Raw genomic sequence first — 20,613 nt, 5'->3', positions numbered from 1 at the left:
AACAGCAATATACTCTCATTGGATACTTTGTCTTTCAAATTGGCAATCAAGGCTTTTCCTTTGCTTTGAAAAAAAACGGAATTAGTAAAGAGTGTTAATGACTCCAAATGGGAGGTCAGGAGGGTTAGTGAACAAGATAAAGTGATTTGCTTCACAGAACAGCATCAGTATGAACCTGTAGTCTCAGCGGACCTAAGCTAAGTCAAGCCCCTAAGTCTCCCTTTGCTAATTGTGTGCACAAACAAGCAAAGCACAAAGCCCCCATAAGACTGACCCTAATGAGCTCCCATCTGTCTGTCCCACATCTATCCCAAGGGTGCGTGCAGAAATATGTACAGCCAGAAATAGTTCACATTTTAAGCATTGAGACAACTCATCTTGCAGATGACAAAATGTTTTTTTGTATTATTTTAAATATCCTACTTACAGGGGCCCTTACTTACACCTAACTATCCATTAACACGTAATAACCATACCTACCTTGGTCTCAAGGAAATAATTGAATACCTATAACAGGCTATGGAAATCCACATTTAAGCTTCCATAGGTTGCAGCATTTCTTAGCCTTTAGACCAAAATGAGCCACGGGAATGTGGAAGTCCTCTTACGGTTCACGCTAATTGTATTTAGACTGACCAGTAATCATCTGATTTCCAGCAGCATGCATGTCAAACCAGCCGAGGGTTCATCCACATGGTTTACGTGCGTGTGTACACTCTGCTTACGGCGTTCATTAGATCTCTGTGTGAAAGCCTAATGTGCATTGGCCTGGTCCAATGTATGCGTAGTAGTAGCACCTTCTGCTAGAACAGAGAAGGGATGCCACGTCATACTGGCAGGGGCCCTTGAACCTGGCATCGCCTGTCATGTGTCGGGTGAGGTGGCGACCGGGTAGGAGGCAGATCCGTGCCAGCGTTGAGATTCAACTTGTTTACATGCACATGCAGACCTGAGACAAATACCAAACAAATACAAATACCAAACCCCCATCATCAGATGTGCAAATCATCATCGTCCTCATCCTCGTAGCCTATTCCAACAACCGTTCAATAAAAATGGGAAATTTATTGGCCCAGATGAATTTTCAATATTATTTACAAGTGCTACTTTCATTAATGTACATACCAAACCAAAATTATGTGGATTATCTGGACTTCAAATCCTTTCTTCATGTTCTAGCTCGATTATAAGGGGTCAACTGCCAAACACTAGTTTTGAGTGAGTCAAATCCTGATTCATAATCAGTCGCATGATGACTTCAGAGTGTTAACATAGATGCAACTAGCTGAGAATACCATTTGACGAAGTATGACTCTTATTTAACAGAAGCCAAACAAAGTTTTTCCAACAACAATATTAATAGATATTGCAATTATCATAGCTATTATTATTCAGATGAATCATCATGTTCTCAGTATTAGTAGGAGCAATAGTAGGCCTAGTAATAGCCAGTTGTAGGGCTAGTAATGCTATTGCTTAGGCCTTTATTAAAAACGATTAACACAATAATGATTGTTTACTTAGAACAAACACGACACAGATTCACTTTACTCTAACACCTTTACTTTTAACACCCTTATATAACAACGTTTCAATGAAAATAAAATATTTTTATTTTCATTGAAATAAAATATAAAATATACAGCAATACTGTTAATGTGAATCTGCGTACTGGTGACAAAACAGCTCATTTTGATGATCGGAGTTTTTCTCAGGCTTGTGTGTGGCCTTATTTTAATACCTACCTTGGGGAATTAGGAGGAAAGATGGCTTAATATAGATAGGCTACATCCATCCTTCAACCTGCTTCAGGTACATCGCTCTTTGCTATGTAGGCCTATGGGAGTCAGTCCATATCATTTAGTTGGCCTACATCCATATGCTGAAAAGAAAGGTATATATATATATATATATGTATATATATACAAATACAAGTATATTATCTATTTTCTTCTTACTATTTTGCCATTTCCATGCATCTACTTGACCTTATTTTACAAACACGAATGGAGTTCCTGCAATAGATACTGCGCAGTGCGCACCCATTTTTGTGAATCAGTGACGGTCGGCCCACTGTAGTAGGACCCGAGATTATTTGTTGAGCAATGAAGGCAGCCCCCCCCCCCCCCCCCATCATTATAATATTCCGCTAACAGCAAAACAGACAGGAAAGTAGTGCTGTAGCTAACCGACTTCATATCCCGGATACTTATATTAACCCAACATAGACTTTCCGCATACTGTTTAATTGTTTTAATTGCTCTCATTTCATGGTGAGTATAGTATGTGTCACTTGTCTGCCAGTGAACATTTAAACCCGTTAACTTTAGCATGGTTAGCATCCTAGCTACTATGGATGGAGTAGTCTGTCAGAATTAGGTTAGTCTGTTTTATATGGGTTAATGTAACGAATACTTTGAACTGAATGTCAATAGAAATATACTGCTAACCTGTATTTAGAATATGGATCGAGCCCTTCTGCAGAAATAATTTTAAGATTAGTCAAAGGGAAGGGTCCCTGGGTGTGTTGACCGCTTTCAGGGAACGATAGCAGCCTTTACACTTTTGTGTTTTTCCTTCATCTTATCCTACTATTCTCGCTGTTGCGTGAGAGTGATTCAGTGCCCCGTTGAACGTTATTTTGGTACATGGTGTTGAACATAACCAATGTCGGATATTGCACAGGCCAAAGGATATCCTGCAGGTTTCCTTGTTTCGAGCGCCCGACGTGAAGGCTCAGTTCGGGGCATTGTTGCTCCATTGGTTCCCAGCCTCGCTGACTCTGGAAGAGCAACGCCGCCTTGTGCCCAACATCGAACATGACAGGTCAGCAGAAACATTTTCGATTTCTATTTTTTTTTAATGTTAAAGTATTATTGCCATCAGAATGCACTGCAGATTGTCACGTATGTGTAAACATCTATGCCTTTGATCATGCTCCTTGGAGTTGAGCATCGATAAACAAATGTTTTCTCGTGTTTCGCAACGTTTTACATTACATCACGTCTGAACTCCTTGACTTGTCAATCAGCTATGTGGCTGAATAGTTAACAATCCCACTCATTCTCCCTCTCTCGCTCTCTCTCCTCTCTCTCCCCTCTCTCTCTCTCTCTGAGGTAGAGGGGGCGAGGGACTGGAACTTGGGTAGGGAGATCTATTGTGTTGGTGAGATGTTTATTAATGAGAGGGAGAGGCAGAAAGAACAGCTACTTAAAGGGACTAATCTCAGTGGTTGATCCAGTCCACATTGGTCAACAGAGGGGCATCGAGGAAGAGTCGCAACCTATTGCTGAACAAAATTAGTTTTCTAACTTTTTGCGTGTGTTTTCGAATGAAAAAAACTTTTCATCATTGGGAGTTAATTGTCCTGGACATTTTTTCTGTATGCGTGTGTTTTAAGTGTTGCCTTGTAGCCCAAGAGACGGTAGAATACAGCAACAAGGAGAGTTTGGGAGGAATCAGTTTAGTGAGTCGGTCAACGTCAGCTCAGCAGTTTTATTTTGTTGGCTGTTCTTCCTCATATAGAATTTGTTTTTTTTCTCGATTGAGTCAAGCTATATTGATTTGTATGCTATTCAGCCAGGTCTTGCAGGGTTTCACTTTTGTAGTTTCGCTTACTTCATCAACAGTGTCAGTGTAGGTCCTGTTTCTGCTGTTGTACAGGAGCTTTTCTGTGTGCCTGGCTTTTGGGTGTCTGGCTGTGTTTCGGGTGTGGTTTGGCTGTGTGTGTGTGTGTGTGTGTGTGTGTGTGTTGTCATGCCACTGCCTGTGCCTGAAGCACCGGCCTCGCGGCGGCTGGCACTGGACTGTCGTACCATTCTGGACCATCGCGTTGGCAAAGGTGGGTGTGATGGCTGGTGCGTTAACCCCCTCGCTGCATTCCGGCCGACTGACTGGCTGTTCTTTGTTCAGCCCTGGGATCAGGAATACCGCGGATGTCTATTGAGTTTCCATATTATGAAAATGTATTTGCGGTATGTCATTTATTTGGTTAATTCTTTTTGAGTTGCGGTGTATTGAAGTTGGTTTTGTTTAAACAATTTTTGTCCGTCAGTTGATTTAAGCCTGATGTCAAGCTTCTCAAGGATGTAAAAAGTGATATCAGACTTGATTGTTCTGGTTGAGTTGTATACTACAGTGGACCTGAAAGGGCTTAATGGATTATTTATCATGATATGTGCTGACTTGATAATCTACCCTGGTCCATAATGCGCATTGGTGTTGCCAGTACTTGGGAGAGCTAAGTTTGGCCAAATTTGTGGTGTCTTTCAATTAGCAAAGTGCAATATTCATAAACATAAACGGTGTTGGTGTCTTTAAAAAAGAAAAAAAGCAATTTTCTGTACTTTATGAAAGTCATTGATAACCAAAACAATTAGCAGAATTTTAGCAAACCAAGACAAAGGTGTCTGGCCACAACTGGTCTTGAGTGGATGAGTGAAGAGATGGCCGTTACAGTGCTGCATTCAAGGGAATAATAATTAGCACTGCATCAGCTCTCAATAATGGTTTTGGCCCATTTAAATGAGTGTGATCGAGCAGAGCGGGCCAGCGCTTTTTCATGTTGATGAATTGCAAGTGCTGACAAAAGTGCTTTTGGTCGTTAAAAGGGTAGCTGGATGTGCGTGTGTGTGTGTAGAAATTAAACGAAGGAACAATTTCTAGATTATTTTGGACACTGAAGGCTCTTGCATATACATTTAATTAATATTGAGAAAAACAAACGCTATCGGGCAATGATTGGTAGGCAGAATTTTTGCGAAAGTGTTCAGTGACATTTTTTTAAGGCTTTTTTTATACAGAGAATTGATGATGTCAGTGATTTTAAGGATGTCTCTATTAAATGTATAACAGCTGTTTGTCTTTGGCCTTTTGAAAGTCCTTTGCTGTTTTGCCTTTGCAATGATTTCAGGAGCTATAACAAGAGAGTAATAAGAGATGTTCTGCCTAGAATCACCTACGTCATCCATTATTTTTAAGATTTTACAAAAATAAATACAAATTCATTTGAGAGAGAGAGAAAATTCTGCTCTCGTGCTCTCCCTTCTTCTCTGTGTCTCCCTGTCTCCCTCCATCAGCCGATGTATAATTTGCAATACCCTCTTGAGGAGCGCTGTTGCTGAAGGCAAATAGGAAAATCCAAGGTCACCATCACAGCCCGCTGCGCTATGACGTTTCTTCCTCATGCCCCTTGTGTGTGTGACTGTGTGAGTGAGTGTGTGTGTGCGCACATGTGAATGCGTCAGGGGGGGGGGGGTTAGGGGGTGTGCGTGTATAGCTCATTGCTCCAAGCTAGGCTCTGCACCAATCGCGCTCCACGGTGGCATTCTTGCTAGGTTTCTTGGTGCACGTGCAGGCAATTCCTCTCAGTGAGAGAGAGATGTGTGTGTGAGCATTTTCTGTGTGTGTGCGGGTCTCTTTCTGTGAGAGAGCGGCAGAAGCTGCGTTTGCAAAGGCTGCAGACTGTTCTCTGTAGAGTCACTTGATCATCACGATCGATGTACGGTAAGAAGGAAAACAATCCCACACTTCTTTTTCTCTCCTCTGCTATTGTGTAGGTCTTTGTAAATAGGAATGTGTGTGTATGCCTGGAGGGGGGGGGGGGGGGGGGGGGGGTGTAAGTAAACCAGCAAAGTCGTCACTGTTTATCTTGTTTTGCCACATTCTTTAAATTATAGTACTCTTATCTCATCCCTAGTAGACTGTTCTCTGACCCCATGGTTTTTCAACGTCGGCTTATTTTGACAAACTAGACTCTTACCAGGGCACCGCGCCGGATGGATAACGCGCAACACCACTTTTGGACATGTTTATTTTCGGTAATAACATGAGGACCTCGTCCAGGATGGATTTATTGCGCTGTAAATGCCTGCGTTTGATAACTTGTATGGGGTAGCTCATGTGTTTGAGCGGGCTGAAGCTTGTCCGTGTGAAAGCGGGCCAATGTGAAGGGGGTGACAAACTGGAATGTTGCTGTTATACAGGGGGTATTTTGTTTACCCTGGCATTGTGATTACATCCGGAGCTACACAATTCAGTTTGAGCCTCAGGAACGCAATAAGAACTCTTATTTTATTTTACAAATGAATATCTATTTCTTGCAGAAATCTTTATTGAATGCATGCATACATATCATTTGGAAGACCCGTTGCAGATACCTATTGTTAAGATATTGGTGCTCTCTATAATAATTGTGTGCTTTGCAGTAACCGTATCTGCTTTGAGCTCAAGACATTTTAGGTTATTTTCCCCCGAAGGGAGTCTGGGGAAAGGTTGGTGATTGGGGGGTGTGGGGGGGCACAACAAAGTTCTTCAGACAGCCATGTCTAAGCCCCTTGCAAGGCTTCACACCTCGTGTGTGTGTGTGTGTGTGTGTGTGTGTGTGTGTGTGTGTGTGTGTGTGTGTGTGTGTGTGTGTGTGTGTGTGTGTGTGTGTGTGTGTGTGTGTGTGTGTGTGTGTGTGTGTGTGAGATTCAATGACACTTTGTCTGCTCTGTCCCCACACAATCCCAGAGGACTTTTGCCGGGATGTGTCTGTAGATCAGTGGTGGCGGGGTTAGCGTTAGACCAGCTTCCTGGCCGCCCACCAGGGATCAAACGCACCCTCTGAACCTGCCGTATAGATAGATGGAGGGCTGTGCTGTGCGTGGGTGCTGACTGGATGCACAACGTTCCCAGAGCCACAACAATGTGCGTCGTGACTGAGGAGAAGCGACCTTGCTGTTCAGATGGTGTAGAAGCTGTGTTTCGAATGAGCTATTTGAACCAAACTGGCAAGGCTTGTCTGTTGTTGATAGTGGGCTATTAGCGCTCTATAGTTTTGGACCAAACTGTTGGTTAAATGACAATGAACCTTTCTGTTACATGTTCATTACAAATGGAAAACTCACCTGATGCTTAAAGACAAATAATATAATTATTGTATGTTATGTCTATTTTGTCTTTTGTATCTTATTCAAGCAATATTTGTGTTTTATCTAGATTGTACAGAGATGCGTAAGCAACGCGCTGTAGTTAAAACAACGCTACCATGGCCATTTGCAGCACCATTTAATATTTGTTTTATAAATAATGGTTTGCATGTGTGTGTGAGTGTGTGTGTGTGTCTATGTGAATACTCCATCTATACTCTTAGTGTCATCCCATGCAAGGCGTTTTGACTTCAGCTCCCCCCCGCTCGTCTCTTCATCATGCAAACTCGCCTGATTGGAGGTCCAAGCGAACGCTATCCTGCCCCTGTTAATTATAGTTGAAGCTATTGTGTGCAATCCTGGCGCTGATCTGTGCTCCTGCGTCACTTCCACACACATGTACAGGCCTGTGTCCGTGTGTGTGGTCGGTTGGTTGGCTGTCCGTGATTTAGGATATGCCTCACGTATGCCAATTTCAAAATAGCACGTTGGTTGTCGCTCCAACACCCTCGCTCTAACTCTCTCTCTCGCTCTGGTTTGCGACTCCAGTTGTGCCTGAGCGCGTCTCATCGTTCCCGGCTCCGTTATGTAATTAAAGCATCTCTACGACAACATTAAACATTATTTAGCTGAGGTGTTTGTTGTCATGTACCACTGAGCTCCACATTGTGAACATGCTAAATGTTTGTGAGCACCAGAGTCTCTCCCCCAAGGAATTGGTGACACACTCTTTTTATTTTCCTATGAAATGCTGCCAGGGCTTGTGTTGGATGTTGTTGAATGTGACCCAAGGAATTATTGCCCAAACTGTTACATTAACTATGTGAATGGTCTCGTCTTTGAATGACATTGAGTACGTTTTGAAATAACTTAAAATCACAATGGTTATCGACATTAAACATACTGTATAGCTGCCTTACATCTGATGCAATATGCAACATAAATCCTTAGCCAAAGTAGACTAGGGTATTTGTGTGTGAGATTAATCCACTATTTCCTGAAAGGATTCTCATGAGAGGTTGATCTTTTGCCATCCTGTGGTCTGATAAATATATACATCTTTAGTAATATATACATTTTAAGTGGGCCATCATCCTAAGCTGATATGTGGGAAAGCAAACGGACGCACACGCACACAAACACTATGCTTGTTTGTGAATGGGTCGGTGTTTGTGTTCCAGGTTCCCTACATCGGCTTGTCCATGCAGCTTTGATTATCGGTAGCTTCCCTGTTGTCCTTTGACATTCCACTTCTCTGTGCCACTCGCCGCTCTTCCTCTTTTCTGTTATTCAGTCGGGTCGATCATCTCTAGCATGGGCTCAGGTAAGGAATGGGCTCAGGTAAGGAATGGAAGGACAGAAGCCCCTTAATGAAACAAATGGAGTTGACTGGTATGGCTCTTTTTCTTATAGGCTGGTTGCCGCGGTGATGGGTGACAGGCTAGTAGTGTTTGTTTTAAGTGTTCGCTACAAATGGATTTGTGTAGCCACACTCAGGAGTGTGTTTGTGTGTCTGTGTGCACATGTGTTGGTGGATCCACTACAGTTTGCAGGAGAGGTCGACGTATTTCTCAGTAGTGTAAAGGTCAGTGCTGGAGCTATATTGTTTGCTAAAAATAGAAATATGGTTTCCCTTCCATTCCAGAGCGCATTTTGCTAAAAATATTCATTCAACATACGTTATATGCAGAAAGGTCAAAGTGTTGACCTTTTGGCTGCATGTCGTCATTTTCAGCCATGCTAAAGATGGCAATTGTAAGGTCTGAGCATCTTATTGATTGGGTGATAAGTGTGTATGCTGTCATTGTAAGCCATACTAAAAATGGCGATTCTAAGAACATCTTAATGATTGTGTGTATCCCATTCAGCTGTTGTGCAGGTCTGATTCGTATCACCAATTGGGAGACGTCAAACAGCCCCGTTTGTACATAAATAAGTGTTTATATACTAGGCCTGCGTGGATCTAAGTTTTAAATTACTTGATTTTTATTTATTTTTTAAATTACTTGATTTATATATTTTAGTTCTAAGCTAAAAAAATTGTGACTCATATTTTCACCCGAATCGTGCAGGCCTATTGTATACCCAAGCCTTCCAAGGAGACGGGAGGGATTAATGTTAGTGGACAGGAGCAATGGTGGTCCAATGTTGTATGATTTTCTTAATCTTGCAACGCAGCAACCACAACATACTTGAATCTACAACACAGAGCCAGCATAGTCTCTCTCTCTGTATTGTGGCTATTACTGTTTTCCTATTGGCTAAGGTCAATGCCAAATGTCACTTAAAAAGATGGCAACTGACACTTGCTTGGCACAATTTCTTCAAGATCCCAGATTTACGCCTTCGACCTTCTTCCATTTGCAGAAAAAGGATTCTGCAATTCTGATTGTGGAGTAGCCATTTATAGATTAGCCATGTGTAAGAAAAAACAAACCAAAATACCATTGACTACCTGATATTCGATGGTATTTATATAGATGCTTAGCCATAAACAGCGAACCTCCCTCACCATTCAGGAGGGGCATAGTAACTGGTCTATTGAAATGTAGAAATCTGTTGATTCACTCTACAGAATACCCAAGAACTCCGTCCAACAATCTCCATCTTTGAGGCAATCAACGCATCATTCAATCGAATGTAGCATAAGTCAACATTGATCTTCAGGTCTTCATTCGGTTGATCCTCGAGCTGTTCCAACGGCGTTGTACACAGTGTTGCATTGAAATTTTCCTTTGACCTACTGAACTAGCATCACTCAGGCACCAACCCAGCACACTGTCCGCCCCAGGCTGCCTACACGAAGGCTCATAATGGAATGGATTCATTTACAAAAGTGCCTGTTGTTGCACGCTGTTCATTAATTTCAATACTTTACTACTTGCATGTGAGTTTAACTCTGCTGCTGCTGTGCTGTCACAGAACTGTTGGTTTTTAGAAGCAGTCAACATTTGCTTTAGTGTGTGTATGTTTTGTGTACGAATATGCACGTACAAAGATGTACTGGCTCCGCCGTGTGTGTGTGTGTGTGTGTGTGTGTGTGTGTGTGTGTGTGTGTGTGTGTGTGTGTGTGTGTGTGTGTGTGTGTGTGTGTGTGTGTGTGTGTGTGTGTGTGTGTGTGTGTGTGTGTGTGTGTGTTGATGTATTGGCCGAGGGCCAAGTAGATTTGCTGTGCGCTGGTGGAGAAAGGACGCAGTATCCAACGTTAATCCGTGACTCACTTGGTGAGCTGCACCACCTGCCTACCCACCCCCGTCACCACCATCACCCCCCCAACACTTCTTACTCCTTCCTTTTAGCTCTTTATCCATCCTTCTGTCACTCCTTTCTTAAGGCCTTGTCCCTTCTTTTTCTTCTCCTTCTTCCTCACCGGGTATCCGTCAGTGTGGTCATTTATCTCTGTCCCCCATAGCCAGGCTGTGGGCCAACAATGCCAGGGACGAGAGAGGGAGCGAGGGAGAGAGGAGTGAGGAGGAGGTGTTGGGCAGACACAGCCCATATTCCTGTTTTGAAGTGATGGATAAGCGGGCCGGGGAAAGGCTATTAATAGATCCAAAGCGCTTGGGAGGAAACCCAGAGCACTGGTCAGACTCCTGCTGTCGGGAGTCAAGTCTGGGCGTGACTTGGAGTCGGACGGACGCCTTTTAAAAGGCCATCATTCTTTCCCTCCACAGCTTCCCATACAACCCCTATCACACGCACACACACACACACACACACACACACACACACACACACACACACACACACACACACACACACACACACACACACACACACACACACACACACACACACACACACACACACACACACAGTGTCTTCTGGACCTCTTTCGTATCTGATTGCTGGATGAGGTGTCTCCAGGAGGAGGCTCTGCCTGCATTGTCTGCCTCCTCCACCACCACCAAGGTGAAGGTTACTGAAAAGACTGCAGGAAGACGATGAAAGAGACAGCCTTCCCAAAGGATACTCATTTACTAAATAAACATCAGAAAGATAGAAGTCTTTTGGTGTTTTTTCGTGGTTGTTGTTGCTCAAATTCTAGCAAAATATTTTTGCTACCCAAGTGCAGTTCGGGAAAAAACTGTATGAACATGCTGGTCTGCATTGCTTTTTGGTGTCGGCTCTTTTAAAAATGTATATGCTGACTGGGGCTGCTGGCGAGTGTGTGTTTCTAAAGGGGTTCACGATGGTGTAATATTTTAGTAGGTTATTCCGTTCACTAGCTTCCTTGTTGTCCCAGAGGCTCCTTATGACTCACCACTGCTGAAATTCCTGGACCAATCACATTCCAGCTGCCATTGGCAGCCTAGTTAGCTGTCTCCTTGCTGCAAAGTCAGACAATGCACTGTGTGTGTGTGTGTGTGTGTGTGTGTGTGTGTGTGTGTCTGTGTGTCTGTCTATTCTTCAAACACGTATGTTGGTGTATCTGTTTGGAGAATGTCTGCGCGGAGGGTTCTTGTCACAAGCATCGTGTGTGTGTGTGTGTGTGTGTGTGTGTGCGTGTGCGTGAGTGCGTGCTAAACTCTTGTGTAAGTAAAGTTGATGAATGTGCAAGACAGCCAACACAACACTCAGCATGTGCTTGAGCTTTTGCTTACCCCAATAATGCATCTGTCAAACCCAATTAGTTATCCATGGAATGGGCCAAGAATGTGTAGGGGGTCTTTTATCAAAGCACATCTCAGTGATGCCATGGTCTCCTGTCCTTTGTCTCCTACAGGGGTGTGCGGTTGTTGTGGTGCCCTGAGGCCTCGCTACAAGAGGCTGGTGGACAACATCTTTCCAGAGGACCCTGAGGTAAAAGACACTGAAGCTGCTCCACGTCGTGGCTGTGTTTAATGGTTAACCTGCCACCATTTATTCTTTGTTTTCTGGTTTAGATGGTTTGTCAAATGTCAAAGCAAAAACCCATCATGTAAGAGCAGACCACAAAACATGTCTCAAATGGCCTTGCTTTGTCTGATAAGTATTATTAATCAAACTTATTTTGGATGCTCTTTGTTAATTACTAAACTTTGTTTTTAATATCTAATGAGTGTTCTTTTAATCAGTTAATTTGAAATATTTTAGCAGTAAACATGAAAATAATACTTTGCTATATTTTCCAGCAAGTAGGGCATAGTACTAATTCACTACAAAAACCATAACCGCAAGGTCTGTAACCAACATCCTCAACAAACTCTTTCGCAATGAGTTTGTCCAGTCACAAATATTGTCTGTTGAAAGTATGAAAATATAAATCATTCAATCCAAAAGGTATTCTCCAAATAATATGGTCTGTTTGCCGCCTGGATTGTTTAGTTAAATAACACTTGAATCGTGTAAAGTATAGTAGATGTCACAACCAAGATAAATTGTCATTAGTTAGTCAGTCTTTAATTGGCTAAAATGACCTGGACATTTTTGAGTCTAAATAAAGGTTACCAACCAGGTACAGTTCCGCACCGTTGACATGAAAAAGGCAGCATTGTGAAGATTCTCGTTTTGCCAGTGTTTACCAGGATGAGTCAAGAGAGGGAGGACACCTATTTGTGGAAGAGTAGGTGGTGATTAGTTTAGATATGTTTTTCTCCTGTACCCATAGTTAAATCTTCTGTGTTAGAGAAAGGCCCCACTTTATCTGTCGGCTCTGTTGACATTGCAGTTTGGCACGTGAACGCTCTCAAGCGGATGTTCACACTCCAAAAAACCAAAATTCTAATTTGAGCTCTAAGCTCCAGCCAAGCAGAGTCTAGCTAACATAATCCCACCGGCAGTGGAGTAATGGAGCCCTTTGAACACACAGCACACATGAGCTCAATGTGAAGTGGAGGTGTTCAAGACAACAGACTTGGGATTTAATTTGTGCTTGATAAAAATACTAAATATTGATATTGAATGTTGTATTCAGAAGCAAACACAACACCTTTAACTTTTCAGTCCCTTTTCAACTGTTCCTGTCAACCACTTCTTCCTATCTTTTGTGTGTCTCTCTCCCTCTCAAACTTTTGCTGTCAATTTACCGTTCCACTCTTTTTCTTGTTTCTCCCCCCCAGGATGGGCTAGTGAAGGCCAACATGGAGAAGCTGACGTTCTACGCCCTGTCAGCTCCGGAGAAGCTGGACCGTATCGGGGCCTACCTGTCTGAGAGGCTGTCCAGGGATGTGGCTCGCCACAGATACGGGTCAGTCTGGACTCCTGCTCCAGCACTTGCATAATTCTGCTTAAAAAAACTGCACGAATGCTCAAACTATTCTATTTGATTCAGTTCAAACGCTTCAGACTCTTAAGAATGGGTCGACGTCACTCCTCCGATGTGAACACGTGCGATAAGCCCGGCTCTCCCCTCCCTTGTTCAGCTACGTGTGCATAGCGATGGAGGCCCTGGACCAGCTGCTGATGGCCTGCCACTGCCAGAGCATCAACCTCTTCGTGGAGAGCTTCCTCAAGATGGTGCGCAAGCTGCTGGAGTCGGACAAACCCAACCTCCAGATCCTGGGCACCAACTCGGTGAGTAACCTTGGTCCGGGCCTCTGCGACCAGCCACCTGCGTCTCTAACGAGCTCTCCTCTAAGAGGAGCCAAGAGGAGGTTCTAGTGGGTCTTTGAACACCCAGGAGTCACCGAACGCGTACGTGACGTGACCGAGGCTGAGAGTCTGGGTTCAGACTAGTGCCGACAAGATGTACGATGCGAAAGGACAGACCTGTGGGATGTGTAGTCACACGCGTAGCTCAACATCAGCCAGTGGCGGTGCAAACATTGTCAAGATAAATCAAATCTGATATAATGAGGCTGGGCTGTTTAGTTCTTCTCATGGGGCACAATGTTGGGCGTGCACGTGAAACGATCGAGCTGACATACTTTCTGTGTGAAATGGGGGATAAAAGAAGGCTGGAGAGGGAGAGAGAAAGGGAAGCTATTCCTCTGAAGTGAGTGAGGGAGGGAGTGTAGGTTGGAGGAGAAGGACTGGGGGGCATAGCAGTCAGATTAGGAGCAGACCAGACGGGTGACACTCCCCTGTCACCCACACGATGGAGCAGATATGGGACTTTCTGGCACGCCCACAGATTAATCTTTCCAACATTAAACTCGCTTTAATGCTACTTGGGTATTAAGGACACATATCTTTGTTGATCTACACACTATGATACCAGTGCTACAAAATGGCTCATATATGGCAGGCATTAAGCTTGTTTGTTTCTAAATATGATGGTGATAAAAATTTAATGAATGTTGATTTTAGACCACACACACACACACACACACACACACACACACACACACACACACACACACACACACACACACACACACACACACACACACACAGTGGGGTGAGGATGACCGTGTGTCAGAGAGAGGTGGGAAGTGGTGGATTAGAGGATTTATCCCTGCAGGGACTCAATGTTGAGCCTCACCTCCCACGCTTGGTATCTTTGACCTAAATAAAATAAAATAAACATCGTACTAGAGAAGCTTCAAAACAGGCTGACGGTTTCTTTAACTCATGGTAACTGCGGTATTGCCTCTTTTTTGGGGGGCCAGGGTTCTATCTTTACCCTTTGCCCGCAGCTTTTAATAATTCATCACTTCGGTTTATTTTTAGTTGCAGATTACGTCCGTCCCGTTTCCAATTAACACACCATGATCATTAATTCATTGGTCGGCGTCAGGAAGCTAAATGTCGAGCTGAAATGGTGACATTTACTATCCCAGTGGGGGGGGATTCCCTGCCTTTGTGGTCATGCCCCCACGAAGACTCATTATCACTGCAGAGTAGGGGGACTTCTGAGCACAACTCGTCGACCCCCAGTTTAAATGGCTGATATAGATCTCTATGACCTGCTCTGGTTCATGTAGCTGGTTTTGCTCCCTCCCCAGTACTAGGCCAGGACAGTGTCCCCGTCCGGCCTTGTAGGCCTTTCCTCTGCCAGATTTAATATTGAAGTAACGCTTTGACCTGTTTTTTTATGTCGTCTACAGCATTTTTTCGATTGGGTATTTTATCGTCGGCTGCCCCTGTCTCGGCCAGGTCTCTCTTGTAAAAGATGGTGATGATGTCAATGTTGAGTGTTTATTGACTAACCTGGTAAGATAAAGGTTAACAACATAGAAAATAATGACCTCTACCACTGCTTTCTCTTATCCTTGCCTACCCACCCTCCTTTCCAAAGTTTGTGAAGTTCGCCAACATAGAGGAGGACACGCCGTCGTACCATCGCAGCTACGACTTCTTCGTCTCGCGCTTCAGCGAGATGTGCCACTCCAGCTACGAGGACCCCGACATCCGCACCAAGTGAGTCGACCCGTCTCTTTCTGATCTGGGTGGCTTCCTTAGCTTTGGGGACTATCTGATAATGAGTCACAGACTGCTTTGATTGGTATTCGGGTTGAAATGATTCCTTTCATTAATTTCCCTCTTCCACATGAGATACGGCTTTTGAATGTCTGGAGCTATTCTGTAAATCCAGACAAAGTAAAGTTTTACTCTGTTCAAATAGGACTTCTAATTGGAAAGGACAATCTGTTATATTTAATGGGTGCTTTGCATGCAAAAAATCGTAAGGGGCAGACTTTCCTAGCACCTGGGTGGTGGTGTCCTAACATTTTGGTGGGTGTGTCCTGGTCCGACCTGTGTCCTAACATGTGGGTGGGGGTGTCCTGGCCTGACCAGTGTCCTAACTTCTGGGTGAGGTTGTCCAAGTCCGGCCAGTGCCCTTGCATCTGGGTGGGAGTATCCTGGCCTGACCGGTGTCCTAACATCTGGGTGGTGGCCCAACATCTGGGTGGGGTTGCCCGGGTCTGACCGGTGATCCAACATCTGGGTGGTGGCCCAACATCTGGGTGGGGTTGCCCGGGTCTGACCGGTGTCCTAACATCTGGGTGCGTGGTCTCCGTCTCCCCTCTAGGATCCGCATGGCGGGCATCAAGGGTCTGCAGGGCGTGGTCCGGAAGACGGTGAACGACGAGCTCCAGGCCAACATCTGGGACCCCCAGCACATGGACAAGATCGTTCCCTCGCTGCTCTTCAACCTGCAGAGCGGGGAGGGCGTGGAGAGGTGAGCGCTCGGTGAACCCTAGTGGGCCGTGTTTGATGTGTTTTTACAGCGTGATCAGGCCTCGGAACGATTCATGAAACCATCTTAAGGGAGACTTAATCGCCTGGAATAAAATATTCATCCACGGCGCTTTGAGCATATTGTTTTTGCGTTGTCAAGGAAACTAGTTGCATTTGACCATTATTTTTCATGTTGGCAGGGGGGGTCCTGGTTTAAAAAAATCCTGCACACCTGTGTGCACACATTATTACCGAGACAAGATCACGTATTTAACAATGCTGTTTCATAATGTGCAGTGACCCCGTTGACCCTCAAGCACTCTGTTTCCAATGTTCTTGATGAAACAGACCACTATTTCCCTGGAGGACGCAGGGACTAAGGAAGGGTCAATATCACCACCTGATAAATGAAGCATGATGAACCCCTTCCCCCCCCACACCTCAGTGTCAGGCCCCAACACATCACCATTCATGGTGCCTGGTGTGTTCGGTTGGGGCATGTTTGTCATGGTCAACCAGCCAACAGACGCCTATGCCATTCATCATCACTGTCACCGTCGAGTGATCGCGCTGACAGACCTGCGGCCCCCCCCTGGTCGTTTGCATGGACACTGGCGCACAAGGACACACTCGACAGCTTCCAAGGACATGGTGTGAGTTGGATACTGAGCAGGACCAAAGGGAAGAGACTCACAAATGGATATGGAACAGAGGGGGTAGAATTGATGGAAGTATTAAAGTGGATGCCACGGCAATGGAAGCGGAGAGAGAAATAGAGAGATGGGTTTGCAGAATATATCACGGGCATGGACTGGTGGGCACGATTTCACCTGCTGCCGTCACATTGACGTCAGCAAAGGATGGGAGAGCAGAGGGGGGAAGGAGACAGGGGAAGATCTGAGAGGGACTCACAGACGTTTTAGAGGACTAATTCAAATTATGTCTTGATGGACAGATGGATGCCAGATCCAGCCACAGTCAGACTGCAGGGGAGAGAGAGAGTTCAGGGAGAGCCAGAATGCTGCCATCTGGGGCTTCAGTTCCCCTAAGCCAAGGCTTGGCATCCTCCATATCTTTCAACATCTCTCTATATTCAAGTCTGCTCAATCAATACCGTCCACTGAGAGCATAAAGATCAGTACCCTGCCAAATTCAATTCCCGGACAGTCTGCGGCAGATTACATATTTTTATATATATATTAAAGATGACTCAATAAATGGGTTTGGACTTCGTCAAAACGAATAACTGAATTTATTTTGGGGTGTATTCATAACGCCATTCCCTGAAACGTTCCTATTAACTTGATTAGCTTCCAAAGGCCGTTTGTTTTCGACGGTTTCCTGGCAGCTCTCCGTCTTCCAGACGTTGGCTCGGCAGAAGCCCCGGGCTGCAAACGGCCCGCCACCCACCCGAGGGCGCGTCGGCTCCCTCAGCTTGGTGCGAGCGTGTGGGCGCCGGACGCCCTAATGATGCCGCTTAGCGCCCAAGGTGTTTTCACGGTGAATGCGAATCCTGTAAAGCCTCGAGTCAACGAGACCTGCGAGGCAAAGCCCGCGAGCTGCCGGGGAAGTTACTCAACCCAATTTACCTTAAATGATTGTTTTAAAGAAATTTGTGAGATATTTATGAGACGCGATTTTCCCTAGAGTATAGTTTTGAAAGAGAAAAGGCCCTCACTGCTGAAGGTGACTTATGGAAAAAAGCAATTCCAAGCCAGGAAGACACATGGCCTTTTCCATCAGCAATAAGTGGAAGTTCTGCTGTTTAATAAATGATGTGGGCATACAAGGACCAGCCGAGGCCAGCCCCAGCTGAGCTGGAGTTGGGCCGGTGACGTTAACAATGCATGAGATCAAAGCCTGGCTGTGTGTGTGTTGTTTGTGTGTGTGTGCGCACATTTAAAGCCGTGCGTTTATGAAAACAACCGCGCATTGATTGCCATTCGTCGTTTGGCTGATCACAGTTCCAGCCTCTACAAAAAAAAAAGTACATTACATTTATATGAAAAAAAAAAAGAGAAGAGAATGCAGCAAACACGCCCAGCAGCACAGACTGCAGTGGCTCCAGTCCCTCCGCTTCCGTTAGAAATACGAGCTCCTCTGATGGAGTCGTCACTCCAGGCAGTGACACAGCGACCCGGTGGGTGGCTCGGACAAAAAAGACCCAGTGAGGGGAAATGCTGTTCGTATTGAGTCATTGATCTAACCTCGCTCCCCATCCGCCCCCACCCCCCCCTCGCTCTCCCTTCCCTCTCTCTAATCCCCCACTTTCTGCTGTTTTTCCGCTCTTCACTCTCTTTCCCCTTGCCCCTCGATCCCCCGTCACTCCTCCCTACTCTGCTTCCTGACTCCCAACACGCACTTATTGACTGCCCGTCCTCTCTCTCTCTCTCCCTCCCACCCACCCCCACCTCCTCCTCCCACCCTCACTCACTCCTCTCCTCCTCCTCCTCCTCCTCCTGCCCCCGCCTTCCCTCCTCCTCCCAGCCGCTCTCCATCAGAGAAGGAGAAGGAGAGCCCGGTGGAGCTGACGGAGCGCTGCTTCAGGGAGCTGCTGGGGCGCGCCGCCTACGGCAACATCAAGAACGCCGTCACGCCCGTCCTCATGTAAGACCCCCCTTTTGATTTTGAAGCATGGACATGATTGTCGCTTTTTTTGTTTTTCTTATGTCAATGTTTTCCTGTCGTGTGTTCACCTGGGACCGGTCCTACGTGGTGGTGCGTTCTGCCTCGTGCGCCGTGGAGCTTTTTGATTTCCAGTGGGCTCTCACCAGCAATCAGTGGTGGTTTGGGCTGACGGGCGGACAGCTCTATAATTGCCCCGCATCGCGCTTGCGTTCCCGGGTTCATCGCATCCTGCGATCTAGCTGTCTCAACTGTCCTCCTCGCTGTTTTTTGGTTTGTGGCGCCATGTGTTTGGTTCTTCCTCTGGTGTGTGTGTGTGTGTGTGTGTGTGTGTGTGTGTGTGTGTGTGTGTGTGTGTGTGTGTGTGTGTGTGTGTGTCTGTGTGTCTGTGTCTGTGTCTACTTCTGTTGTTCCATCTGTGTCTCTTTCGTTTTTCCCTCGCTCGTTTCTTCGCTGTTAGGTTTGTTCAACCTTGCCCTTTCTTCCAGCCCCACTGGAACTCTGCCTCTTTCCCTGCCTTTAGCTCGGCGTGTGCCCTCTCCACTGTCCCCTGGTCCCTATTGATGCCGACCGGCCCCACATGTCACAGTTAACATGACACTGAGGGATATCCAAAATAGTGCACCCGCTGCCAATGTCTCTAATTTTAAACAAATGTTTTATATTGATCTATTTTGTAGATGCAGCCTTTGACCAAATTACAAAACAACAACTCTTCAACAAAATACTTTATAACTCCTGAACAGCACATCTGCTTATACCCTAGTTCAGAGTGTGTGTCCATCTGTGCCATTTGTGCTATTTGTCCTTGTGTTCTATTTCCTATCATTTAATTTTTATAATCTCCCATCTGTCTGTTACACCTTTTATTTTACACCGGCCCGGTCTTTCTGCATCGTTCTCTATTCATCACTATCACGTATGTTTATGTGTGTGTGTGTGTGTGTGTCGGTCTGATTTGAGGGAATGTGAATTATGTGGATCCTGTGATCAAAGACATTGATAGGTTGAGTCATGACTCACCAGAGATGACGTGTTTCGAATACGAGGCCTCGAAATGATCTAGGAAGGAAAATTATTCATTGCACATAGAAAGACAGTTCCAGGCTTTGTAGTTGAGAAGCAGTCAGCTTCCCTTATCGAGGCCTGAGTCAGCTCCTATTAGTGTTTTCAACCTTATAGCTCCGCCTACGTTGCCAGAGTTAATTCTCCGTGGACTTGCTGATATTTTTTCGCCTCGTCATCTGAGTCACGGTCAGCGTTTATCACAGGCTTTGACAAACAAATAAAAGGTTCCCCTCTATACCTTTTCATTATAATACTGCTGCTGTCTTTTGTTTTTCTGTTACGATGTACAAGACAAAGTTTGGCTATAGGCAAGCTAACAATCGTTCTGTGTTAGGAGTTTACTAGCTTGTTTGTCACTAGCGGAAGTGCATCGAGCGCGGTGGCCTTATATGGGCTGTGACTTCCTAGTTACTGGCTGGTTCCATGGCGGTCGTCAATGCCACCGCCACTGTGTAATTACCTCCACCGCATTCCTTACTGAATACTCCTTTATCTCTCCAGGCACTTGGATAACCACTCATTGTGGGAGGGCAAGACATTTGCGGTGCGCTGCTTCAAGATCATCATGTATTCCATCCAGGTAAGACTCTCTCATCCCCTGACACCTCCTCATACCTGGGCATCTTCTGTCGGTTCCCTCTTTGTCTTGTTGTCTCTTCTTTCCTTTGTGCAACTCCTACGGCTTGTCTTATCGGTCTATTTATGTATCCGAGTCTGTTATCACCACCCTCCTATTCCTTTGTGGTCCTCACTTCCTCGTCGGGTTGAATATTAGGATTGTGTGAGTTTCTAGACATTGGACATATTTTTATTTTTAGCTTTATAAATAAGGATGCAGTGTGTCGTCTCATGCAAGCAATCCTTTGAAAAGTTGTTATTTGTTCTGTTTTTTGTTTCCCTGCACCCAGAGTGGTTGTGAATATCAAAGCTATGTCTGCTAGGCTTAAATGTGGTTCTCTTGAAA

General features: G+C 45.2%; 1 protein-coding gene across 5 annotated transcripts in view; it reads left to right on the top strand.

Annotated features, from left to right (window-relative positions):
* The first annotated feature begins 2,131 nt into the window (after window positions 1-2,131).
* Window positions 2,132-20,613, top strand: part of LOC132449398 (protein EFR3 homolog B) — a 35,330-nt gene continuing 16,848 nt past the window's right edge. The window contains exons 1-9 of one of the 5 annotated variants that reach the window (XM_060041019.1): window positions 2,132-2,273; window positions 2,686-2,826; window positions 11,638-11,714; window positions 12,953-13,080; window positions 13,256-13,406; window positions 15,073-15,194; window positions 15,808-15,957; window positions 18,444-18,563; window positions 20,151-20,229. In XM_060041019.1, coding sequence (XP_059897002.1) covers window positions 2,820-2,826; window positions 11,638-11,714; window positions 12,953-13,080; window positions 13,256-13,406; window positions 15,073-15,194; window positions 15,808-15,957; window positions 18,444-18,563; window positions 20,151-20,229 — 834 coding nt within the window. In that variant the 5' untranslated portion in view covers window positions 2,132-2,273; window positions 2,686-2,819. Of the gene's footprint in view, window positions 2,274-2,685; window positions 2,827-2,886; window positions 3,842-5,259; window positions 5,506-5,611; window positions 5,820-7,174; window positions 8,236-11,637; window positions 11,715-12,952; window positions 13,081-13,255; window positions 13,407-15,072; window positions 15,195-15,807; window positions 15,958-18,443; window positions 18,564-20,150; window positions 20,230-20,613 lie in introns of those variants that run through there. The other 4 variants (XM_060041016.1, XM_060041020.1, XM_060041017.1 and 1 more) reach the window with 4 other exon arrangements.

This window comes from Gadus macrocephalus, chromosome 21 (genome assembly GCF_031168955.1).
Source record: "Gadus macrocephalus chromosome 21, ASM3116895v1".
Lineage (NCBI taxonomy): Eukaryota > Metazoa > Chordata > Actinopteri > Gadiformes > Gadidae > Gadus > Gadus macrocephalus.
Note: the sequence above shows the minus strand (reverse complement) of the source record. Positions and strands in the feature narration are given on the sequence as shown.